Source organism: Hibiscus syriacus, unplaced genomic scaffold (genome assembly GCF_006381635.1).
Source record: "Hibiscus syriacus cultivar Baekdansim isolate YM2019G1 unplaced genomic scaffold, ASM638163v2 tig00110602_pilon, whole genome shotgun sequence".
Taxonomy (NCBI): Eukaryota; Viridiplantae; Streptophyta; class Magnoliopsida; order Malvales; family Malvaceae; genus Hibiscus; species Hibiscus syriacus.
Genome location: NW_024062798.1, coordinates 1,003,311 through 1,015,441, shown reverse-complemented (window position 1 = coordinate 1,015,441; position 12,131 = coordinate 1,003,311). Strand labels below are relative to the sequence as shown.

General features: G+C 37.4%; 1 protein-coding gene across 1 annotated transcript; it reads right to left on the bottom strand.

Annotated features, from left to right (window-relative positions):
• Positions 1-6,278: 6,278 nt before the first annotated feature.
• Positions 6,279-6,944, bottom strand: LOC120135159 (protein HLB1-like). Its single transcript, XM_039151488.1, has 3 exons — positions 6,912-6,944; positions 6,647-6,766; positions 6,279-6,509 (listed from the first exon to the last, which is right to left on the bottom strand). Exons 1-3 carry the CDS (start codon positions 6,912-6,914, stop codon positions 6,279-6,281), a joined length of 354 nt encoding a protein of 117 aa, XP_039007419.1. The 5' UTR covers positions 6,915-6,944.
• Positions 6,945-12,131: the final 5,187 nt, after the last annotated feature.

The window sequence follows — 12,131 nt, the reverse complement described above, 5'->3', positions numbered from 1 at the left end:
CAGCTATCAGTGATTTGGGTAGATATCAAGCTGAAATCCAGACGTTAAATAGGTCTATAGCCAACATGGAAATTTCATATCAACGCCATAAGCGGGAGAATGAAGCCGAGCTAGAATCCACTAGAGCTAAGAGCAAGAAGTTGATGAAGATGGTGGATGACTGTAGTGATCTTATGAAAGAGTTTCATAACCAAAATGACTTTCTTACAAGGAAAAATCAACAGCAGTGTCTGCAGCTCCAAGAATTGGCACTCAAGATAGAGAAAAGGGACAAAGTCATGAAAGAAGCAGAATGAGAACATCCAAGTTAGGATATTTTAGGCATAAAGAGATTCATGAGTACCCACTTTGGGGCACGACTGAACCCACATCATGTTGAGATGACGAGATTCAGATCAAGGAGGCATGAAAAATGAGCCTTAAAATTTGAGGTGATGGGGCATTTTGAAGGCCCATACCATGTTGGGGCACGACTGAACCCACAACATGTTGAGATGACAAGATTCAGACCAAGAAGTTATTGAGAATGAGTCTCACAACTTGAAATGTCAAGGGAAGATCGTGAATTTGAGCAGAGCTTACCTTGTAAAACAAATCAACTGAGCATTGATCAATGGCAGAGTCCTGGAAGAACAACTCTGAAAGCATAATTGAGCCAAGGATGGAAATGGGGCAACAAAGTCGTATTTCTAACTATAGCAAGATGTTGAGAGAGAAAACACTTTCTCCAGAATGAAGAAAGAAAACAAAGACGACAAGAAGATCAGAGGGCTCATCAAAGATGCAAGTTAGAAACTATGAGTTACTACGCGAGCATATGAAGTAAACCCTTGAAAGAATGATCAAATAGAAGAAGATCAAGCTCACCACTCTGGAGCCAAACGAAGATTGATTCAACATTTATGCATTCATAAAAACATTATCTGCATAAAAGAAAATGCAGTACACTGATACATTTAGTTGCATTAGTGTTTCATGAATAAACACATGGTTTTGACAGGTCTTCCAGTGAAAAGAGAAGATACAGGATGTCAAAATCCCAACAAGTTGAAAGGAAAATTTCCAACCTCAAATGCAAGGAGTTACATTTAGAGATGTATACCCTGAAGAAATGAGAGGTTTAATCCATAGAAGAAGCATTACTCTGAAGTGATGACCATCAGATATAGAAGAAAAACAAATATTTTTGTGTATAAAGAAGTGAATCGATCGATTGGAAGGACATGCACACTTGAGATTGGAGCAAGTCCATCTTAAGAGCAGTGAAGCAAACCATCCATAAAACCTTTAGGTAGGATGTTTTCACAAGAATTTGAAAATGAAAAAATGATGTTGGAATTTTTGAAAACGAAGAATGCGATTTTCAAAATTTCACGATTTGTAAGTCTTTCGAGCCATCAGTAAGTCTTTTGAGCATGATGCTTAAATCCTTCGGGTCATCCGTAAGCCTTTAGAGTAGGATGATAAGTCCTTCGGGCCATCCATAAGACCTTCGGGTAGGATATTTTCAAATGAATTTAAAAATGAAAAATGATGTTTTAAGAAGATGGAATTTTTGAAAACAAAGAATGCGATTTTCAAAATTTCACAATTTATAAGTCCTTCGGGCCATCAGTAAGTCTTTCGAGCATGATGCTTAAATCCTTCGGGTCATCCGTAAGCCTTTAGAGTAGGATGATAAGTCCTTCGGGCCATCCATAAGACCTTCGGGTAGGATGTTTTCAAATGAATTTAAAAATGAAAAATGATGTTTTAAGAAGATGGAATTTTTGAAAACAAAGAATACGATTTTCAAAATTTCACGATTTGTAAGTCCTTCGGGCCATCAGTAAGTCTTTCGAGCATGATGCTTAAATCTTTCGGGTCATCCGTAAGCCTTTAGAGTAGGATGATAAGTCATTCGGGCCATCCATAAGACCTTCGGGTAGGATGTTTTCAAATGAATTAAAAATGAAAAATGATGTTTTAAGAAGATGGAATTTTTGAAAACAAAGAATACGATTTTCAAAATTTCACGATTTGTAAGTCCTTCGGGCCATCAGTAAGTCTTTCGAGCATGATGCTTAAATCATTCGGGTCATCTGTAAGTCTTTAGAGCAAGATGATAAGTCCTTCAGACCATCCATAAGACCTTTGGGTAGGATGTTTTCACATTAATTTGAAAATGAAAAATGATGTTTTAAGAAGATAAAATTTTTGAAAACAAAGAATGTGATTTTCAAAATTTCACAATTTATAAGTCCTTCGGGCCATCAGTAAGTCTTTCGAGCATGATGCTTAAATCATTCGGGTCATCTGTAAGTCTTTAGATCAAGATGATAAGTCCTTCGGGTCATCTGTAAGTCTTTAGAGCAAGATGATAAGTCCTTCGGGCCATCCATAAGACCTTCGGGTAGGATGTTTTCACATTAATTTGAAAATGAAAAATGGTGTTTTAAGAAGATGGAATTTTTGAAAACGAAGAATGCGATTTTCAAATTTTCATAATTTATAAGTCCTTCGGGCCATCAGTAAGTCTTTCGAGCATAATGCTTAAATCCTTCGGGTCATCTGTAAGCCTTTAGAGCAAGATGATAAGTCATTCGGGCCATCCATAAAACCTTCAGGTAGGATGTTCTCACAAGAATTTGAAAATGAAAAAAAATGATGTTTTAAGAAGATGAAATGTTTGAAAACAAAGAATGCGATTTTCAAAATTTCACGATTTGTAAGTCCTTCGGGCCATCAATAAGTCTTTTGAGCATGATGCTTAAATCCTTCGGGTCATCCGTAAGCCTTTAGAGTAGGATGATAAGTCCTTCGGACCATCCATAAGACCTTCGGGTAGGATGTTTTCACAAGAATTTGAAAATGAAAAAATTATGTTTTAAGAAGATGAAATTTTTGAAAACAAAGAATGCGAGTTTCAAAATTTCACGATTTGTAAGTCCTTCAGGCCATCAGTAAGTCTTTTGAGCATGGTGCTTAAATCCTTCGGGTCATCCGTAAGCCTTTAGAGCAGGATGATAAGTCCTTCAAGCCATCCATAAGACCTTCGGGCAGGATGTTTTCACAAGGATAATAAGGCATCCGAGCCATTTTTAGCCTTTTTCATAATAATGTTGGAGCAAACCTTCAGATCATTTGATGTGGGAGGAAATCGAAGATTCTCGGGTACGAAGAAGCAGAACAATCCATTAAAAGGGCTTGTGTACGTGAGATGGAAGCGAAGGTCAAGAAGAAGACTGAAGAAAGGGAAATGACGTTGCAATTAGACAAAATTAGGTCATTATTTTTGTCTTTGCCACGTTTTTGTGTTCACAACAACGAGCAAAGAGGGGCAGATGTAATACCCTAATTTTATCCGGGTCATTTGAATTCATATGAAGATGATCGGAAATTTATTTGGAGATTTTGTGCTCAATAATGAACTAATTCAAGTGGTAAATCGTGGAAGCTTGCATTTGGAAATTTTAGGTGCTTAATTGGATCGTAACCATATTCATTTCACTTTGGAATTCAAGATATAAATTAAAGACCAAATTCAAATCCAGATTAAATGCCTAAAGCCCAATTACAAACCAATTTAATTACAAGCCCAACCCGGTTACAACCCGGATCCAGATTACAAAACCTGACGCTGTTCAGCATACCCAGCACCCATGATGTGCTATTCCCCAAGCATCTTCCATGCCTCCACCAACAGCCCACGTGAAGACACCTCTTTTGTTACCCGTGCTTCACCGTTCCCAACGGAGCAGCAACTCATGCTTCACCGTTCCCACGAGCAACAGCTCTTGCACCCTGCTCCACGACAGCAGACCACGCCCGTGAAGACCGAGACATGGTTATGCCACCCATGCTCTGCAGCATCAAAAACAACGACCACACAATTCAAGACCAAGCAATTAACGAGGAGCACAGAACACAGGGATCATGGGGTGATGACAAAATGATTACTAGCTATCAGAAGACGAAAAAAGAGAGGGAGAGATCTAACGCCCATGAACAAGAACGGGTAATCAAAGAAAAAAATAGCAAAACAAAAAAAAGGAAAAGAAAATCCGAGTACCTAAAATTAGAGTCAAACCGAGGGCAAGTAGGGAGTATCCCTGTTTTCTAAAGAGTACACACAGCAACAAAAAATGGAGAGAAGAGGGACTAGGCTAAAAATCCTTACCTTCCAGAGTTGAAGAGAGGAACCATCGTGGCCGTTTGAAACCTGAGCCCCGTTGGGTTACTGTGGGTGCCACCATTTCCTCTGTTGTTTCTGTGTGGGTTTCGAGGGGTTGAGTCTGGTGATAGATCTTAGGTTTTTGGGGTCGTGAGTCTAGTAAGGGTTCGGCTCTTCGTCGGAGGCTGTAGATGGTGGTGATGTGGTTGTTAAACAGTTTATTCATCTAGGTTAGCAGTGGGTTTTCTGTTTGGTGTTTAGGTCGTTGGTTTTGGGGTGAGTTGAAATAAGAGAGGCGGCAGCCGCGGTGGCTGCCATGGTCGAGTTATGAGAGCAAATCGGCGACGGGAGCCATGGAGGCTTGGGGGTTCTGTTACAAATGGGAAGGGGAGAGAGAAAGGGAGATGGAAAATGGCGGGGGAGAGTTTACCTGGTTTAGGTTGAGAGGAAGAATGAATTAGGGTTAGGAAATTACCCTAGTATCCCATATATTTGCGTTGGTTTTGGGGTGAGTTGAAATAAGAGAGGCGGCAGCCGCGGTGGCTGTCATGGTCGAGTTATGAGAGCAAATCGGCGACGGGAGCCATGGAGGCTTGGGGGTTCTGTTACAAATGGGAAGGGTGAGAGAGAAAGGGAGAGATAAGGAAAATGGCGGGGGGAGAGTTTACCTGGTTTAGGTTGAGAGGAAGAATGAATTAGGGTTAGGAAATTTACCCTAGTATCCCATATATTTGTATACCAAAACGGGTCGTTCCAGAGGGTCAAAACGGCAGCGTGTTGTTGTCTGGGGGAGATGAACCGCGTTTTAGAAGTTGGGGTAATAGCTATATAGGTCCTCGCAGCTTTGAATCGTATCGTCTTGATCCCTAAATCGAGCTTTGTTGGTATATTAATGTTGTCTCTTAATTTTCTCCGTGTTTCATTCAGTCCAGTGTTGTGTTGGGCTATTTTGCTTATATTTTTACATTTGATATGTAATTTTGGGAACTTGCATTTTGGTCCTATGTAGCACTTGGGTTATATTAGGTTTTAGGTGCCTAGAAATGAAATTTTTATGGAAAAGGCCTACTGTTTATTTTCTTTACACTTTGGACCTATGGCATGTTCATTTAGTTTATTGTTAGATTTACATTTTTGCATGCCTATCTTTATTTTATTTTATTTTGGTCCTTCATGGTTATTTTGAATATGAAATCGAGTTATTAATAGTATGTTTTATTGTATAATTCTAATGTATGTCAATGTCGTTGTATGCATGTGTATGTATCATATCACCTACTTTATTTTAGGCTATGTAATATCTTTTTTTAATTGATCTTTGCATGACATCCTTTTGCATAATATGCATGGTATCCTCATGAGCATAACTCGACATTATTACATAATTTGACTAAGGGTAATATCCTTTTAATTTAAATTCGTTTAAGTGGGATGTCTTAACTATTAGAGGTCCGCTTCTAAAGCTTTTAAATTAACAGTGTATCCCATCAATGACACCTAAGAAATTGATTTATTACTTTAAAATTTGGGAATGGAAGATAAAGAAATGTTCGACTATTTAAATTTATCGAGAAAAGGTTGTTATAACTATTTAAGATATGGTCTCGATATTTATAAATAATCGAATATCCTTTATCTTTCTAATGGTTGGTAATTTTAACTTAATCAATTTTTGTGCTTTTAAGTATGGTAAAATTTGTATGTTATTGTTTTGTTGGGGATCATAAATCAAATTAAAATCGAACTTGTAAATTTCATTGCAAAGACACTAATTAATCGACTAGGTACCGATTTAGAGCGTTGTGGGGTGCTAATCATTCCTCACACGTAACCGACTCCCGAACTCGAATTTTGGTAACGCATACCTAAATTTGTTATTTTAATTAAAATTAATTTTTTATTTAAAATTGCAAAACATTTTTGGGTGTCCAATCACACCTTAATCAAAGATTGGTGGCGACTCCTCGAACCGTTTTTATCGTAAAAGAAATCCTAAATTTTTCGAACGAGAGGTTTTTTAAATCGCATTGTTTTTAATTAAAAATCAATCGTAAAGAGAATAATTAAAATTGACGCAGTTTTCCAAAATCTCGCTTACACTTAAAAATCGTTTCGACAATAAGATTTAAGAACTTTTTAGAATGAAAATATAAAGCATGAGACTTACCAGGAAGACTGGACCATGGATGGTATCAATGCAGAGGCCTGCACCTGGTGGTAGAGTCAGATCAGCACATGCTGATACAGACACAATATCTGGAATATCAACTCTGATACTTGTTTTCTCTTCAGTTGCTTCATCCGCAATTCTTACGGGGAGGCTTCGGGAAACTTGTTTCTCCTCGACTTTGACGACCTGCTCGATCGGAAAATAGAAGATAGCGATGTGGAGGAAGGAAATGGAAATCAATCCCCATTCTCGGGCAAAAAAAGGAAATTGAACCTGATATTTATCTACCATGGACAATGAATAAGACCAATCAGGCTTTTTACCAGTTGAAATGCTTCATGATCCAAAACGAACTCTGTTATCCTCCAATCATAATGAGCTGCAGTTGTGTTTCCTACTGGTGGTGCAGTCAGATACCCATCTTTAAGATGGGGCAATGGTAGCTGTCGAAGATTTTTTAATTAATCACGCTTCTTATAAGTTGAGCACGATATCACTTTCCATTACATTTCTTTGTGAATTAACAAGATTCAAACAATTTAAAAGGGAATAAGCCTAAAAAATATAGTTCAAAGACTAAATACCGACCATCGAACGAACAAGCTCCAAGGCACTGCTGTATACCTGTACATTTTAAAAACATCAACTAAAAACGTATCCACAAAAACGGGAATTCAAATTGCAAAACTCTGAATCTTCAAAGCAAGGAGAAAAGAAAGTATATCGTCAACTTTCTTGTAAATTTATGCTGCAAAGTTCATTAGCCAATAATTTTAGTTCTGGGTGTGACAATTTACAAATAACCTTTTGGATCTCTCTCGATTCATCCATTGATTGTCAACCCCTTTGTTTGTTCCCACAAATCTATCTTTAGATTAGGGTAATTTTAGATGCCATAAAGAAACTTTGGTTCGGGGTGTGACAAATTGCCCACAATCTTTTGAATCTCACTCAGTATTCATGCATTAGTTGTGAAAATGACATGAAACTTTCTCTTCAGTGGCATCTTTCTGTCTCATGCTAAAATACACCGTATGATTTTTTTTGAATAGTATGTGATTATAAGATAATATATGTTCATAATTTATTTTAGTCATTAACAACGCGCACACATCTTGCAGACGCAGTAATTCAAACTCAGGTTTTTTATGGAGAACGTGTAACATCCGCAATACCGGGTTAGTGACCAAATTGTAAAGTTTCAGAATTTGGTGACTAAAGTAGAAGAATGAAATAGTGCAATGATTATTGGATATATATGATGAAGGTTATTTAGTAATTATTAAAGGAAATAAAGGGCAAAAGGGTCAATTGACCAAGAAATGAATTAAAAATGGGATTGGTAGGATAAATACACGTGGAAAGGGAGAGAATTCTCCAGAGTTCTCTTCTCCTTTCTTCTTCTTCTTCACGTGGAAGCCAAGAGCAAAGGTAAGTTTGATTTAGCTGTTGATTTCTTGAAAGTTTTAAGTTGGATTTGAGTCTTTGGGGTTATATAAGCTTAAGGAAAACTTATATAAGTTTAAAACACCAAAGAGAGAGAATTAGAAAGGAATTTCTATTAAGGGTTTATAAATGAACTTTTATTATAAAAAGGTTTTTGAAGTTCCAAGGATGAATTTGACTTGTCAATGGTCTAATTAAGAAGTTAGAAGCAATTGAATGGAATTTGGAACATGTTAGAAATTGAGTATGATTCTTGAATTTCATAAGGAATATAGGATTTTGAGGTTAAAGATGATTTACATGGATATAAGTTGGTTTAAGTAATGGTAGTTGAGTTTAATGACATATTAGAGGCTTAAAATAGAAGAATTAAGGGAAGAGTTGATGATTTTCGTGCTAGAATACAAATTTTGGGCAATGTGTATCGATGCATATTCAATGTGCATCGATGCACTCTTTAAAGAAGAAACATCGAATGCAATTGGTGCATCGATGCATAAGGAGTGCATCGATGCATCCCCTTAAAATGAAAACATCGAAGGTAATTTGTGTATCGATGCATGGGTAGTGCATCGATGCACATGTTAAAGAACGCATCGATGCACTTCAAGGGGAAATTGAAATAGACATTTTTTTAGTCTAAGAAATGATAGATTATAGTATATCAATTGGATATTGATATGTATCAATATGTGATTATGTAGATATCGAACACGAACAAGTTCCAGAACGATCACCAAGTTAAGATTTGATCGAAAGAAAGGAAAAATCACAAAAGTGGATTGGAACTTAGTGAGGCTCAGGTAAGTGCATATTAATTTGTTTATGGTGTTAAATGGAAACAAGACTTGTGACAAGTCTATTTCCTATGTTGAATGCATGAATATATGATTATATGTATATGCATGACATAAATTGTATGTATGCATGATTATATGTGTTAACATGCTTTTGAATGTAATGATTTGAGAAGTATGTGCTATATGATGTATATATATGAGCCATCCATATGACAGGATATATGTGAACATGAGAAAACAAAGTATAAGATATAAGCTATGTAATCTTATGAGAATATGAAAAGAAGCTATGTGACTACATGTATATGTGAAATAAGCTATGAGCTTATATGACGTGATATGAAAGTGTTCATGTGAATATGTGACATGATAGATTGCTAATGCCCATGTTATGTGTAAAGAGAGCTAGAGGTATAGTTGGCATGCCAAGAGTCGAGGGTTCTACGTGGTCCTTCAGGACATATATGTATTCTTTGGAACATTTACAGGGTCTTATGAGACACATATGTGATCCATTGAAATATGTATGGTTCTTAAGAGTGGTCCTTCGGGACAAATACAGTACATAGGTCATTCGGGACAAATCTCATAGCCCCTAGTGGGACCCCATACGAGCTGTGGTGACAACATAGTGCACAACCTCAATAGACTCACATATCTACAGTTCTCACAGATGTACATGGGCTAACAAAGAGATAAAAATAAACATAGATATTACGTGTAAAGTATATGCTTTTGTGATATGAATTGTATTATATGATTGATATGATGATGTGTATATGTGTACATTTGATTACATGAAATGCTATATTGTTTTGTGTGATAGCATGATATGATATGTTCATGCATGATTAAGTAGTTAAAGTTACTTTAATGTGTTTAATGCCTCACTAAGTCATAGACTTAGCGTGTGAGTGTTTCACACGTAGGTTCTGGAAAGCAAGAAGAGAAGTTTAGAGGAGCAAGACAGGTCAGCATTTTCCTTACAAAGTTTCAGATCAGAAAATAAATGATTTAAATGTGTTTGGTTAATCTGAACATAGTTGGCTTGTACTAATTGATTGAGTTGAATATGCTCTAATCGATTTTGGTTATTTTGGTCAATTTATATAAATACACAGTTTTATTTTAATGAAAGTTTTAAATTTTCTTTGAATTTTGTCAAGAGTCAAAGTTTGAAAAGTCAATGTGACACCTCAAACTCGTATTCGGGTCGGATACGGGTTGAGGGTGTTACAGAACGTCACTCCCCTAACCACTGATGTAACACCCTGGATCCCGGATTAGGAGGTTGGGCTAACCCGAGATGGGCCTTAGGTAAGTTCCTTGGCTTGTAGGAAGCCTTGACCCAAAAATAAGAGAAATTGGGCTTGGATTTAGCCCAAAAATTGCAGGTGCTGTTTGCGGTCCTGCAAGCCTGGTGAACTCCATGATGGACCTTCATCAAGGTGCTTTGATGCTTCTAGGCCCGACCATGAACGCCAAGGTCGCCTTTGAGCTCTTCGAAAGGATTCCTCATTTAAGCCTGAGGATGAAGGAGCATTGCCGTAGAGCCATGGAATACGCTATTCAAATGAAGGAATTTGGTCTCCGGGTCATCTATCCTGGCCTTGAGGACCACCCTCAACACCAGCTATTGAATTCCATGGCCAATAAGGGCTACGAGTTTGGCGGTCTCCTTTGTGTTGACATGGAATCCGAAGAAAACGCTAATAGGCTGATGCACCACTTGCAGAACAACTCTCAATTCGGGCTCATAGCGGTTAGCTTGGGTTACTATGAGACCCTCATGCCATGCTCCGGTAGCAGCACCAGCAGTGAATTGAATTGTTGATGTTACCTTAGTTGTTTTAAAATTATGTAATGTTGTTTGATTTCGGGTTATTTATGTAGGGTTCGAACATAACCCCCGCTGAAATATGAAGCCTTCTTCAAGTTTTTATTTATTAATTTAGTGTAAATACAATATAATATATATTTATAGATAAGTGTTATATTTTGACCTAAATTATAATTAGTAATTAAATTGGATTTTATTGTAATTGTTTTAGGCAATAATCCTTATGAATTAAGAATTCTTGGTGATCAAGTATTTGATTTTATAAATAGAGATAACGTCTTAATTTAATTAGTGAAAGAGAATCATATACATTCTAACAAGATCTCCTAACTAACTCAACCTTTCGAGAGAGAGAGAGATTTCCAGTGAGGCAGTGGCCGCCTCTTTCGCGAGGCGGTGCCGCCTCCACAACCTCCGTCCTTGCTGCTTCACGCTCTCCTGCGACCGCTTCTCTCAAGATCTCAAAAGCCCAACACAGTGACGTTGATTCTTTTGTTATGTTCTTAGATCATGGGTTGATCGGACAAGCTCGGGTATTTGTGGGGATGAAGGTTCGTTGGCTTTCGTCCCCTAAGTTGCTTCTCGTCTGATCAGGTGTTCTCTTATAGCTTGGTGAGATTGATTATTTCTCCTCTAGAAGTGAGTATATTCCTGTTTCCTAGTGATTGTTGTTTCGTGCTTAAGATTTGGTTTGCTTATGATATTTGTTTCAAAGTTTGAAATACTATGTGGGTTTCTATCAGTTTCGGAAGTCAGTTTGTGAATGTTTATATTGCTTCATCGCTGTTTGTGTGAATGCCATAGCGAACTAGTCTATGATTATTTCTCCTCTAGAAGTGAGTATATTCCTGTTTCCTAGTGATTGTTGTTTCGTGCTTAAGATTTGGTTTGCTTATGATATTTGTTTCAAAGTTTGGAAATACTATGTGGGTTTCTATCAGTTTCGGAAGTCAGTTTGTGAATGTTTATATTGCTTCATCGCTGTTTGTGTGAATGCCATAGCGAACTAGTCTATTGCTCGATTGCAAAATTATGTATGAGTGAGAATGTTTAAGGTTTCTTCGGTATCTGTTTCGTTGTTTAGGGATATTCTACCAATATCTATTCTTTGGGTAGGCTTTTGGCAGATAGTGGGTTAATATGTGAGTTCTGTGTGTGTACTTTCTTATGAATAGAAGTTGAGTTGGCTCTAGGGTCGAATTCGTCAATGATATTGGTTTCGCGAGTGCTGTGCTCTAGGATTTAGTGTCTCCAGATTCGTTTGAGTTTGGTGAGTGACTGTTAGGGGTTGTGGAGGGTTATGGCTTTGGTCTTAAGGTTTTTCGTGGTTTTATGAGGAGCTGGAGTAGTTTGTTATTTAGTATTTTAGTGTTAGGTTTTTAGTAGGTTGATTTTTTGTTAATCTGTATTCTGTGGCTCTAGTTTTATCAGTTACCAATTTGTTTTCTGGGAATTCTTCAGTTATATGTTTTCTTGTTGGTGGTGGTTGTCCAGTGGCATGTGCATTGGTGGGTGGTTTTTGTCTCTTGTTTTGGTGATCTGCTGGTTTGATCGTGTCTGTTGCTAGGAGGAGGCGATAGTTGTGTCCAGTTAATAGAAGGGGTGTGGCTGATCGAGGTTTTTCTGCGAGGGAGATTTCTACTGGTAGGACGGAGCTAGAAAATGATGCGGTGACAATGTTTTTTTGTGGGTAGGTAGAGGGCAATGTTTTTCTCTACTTCG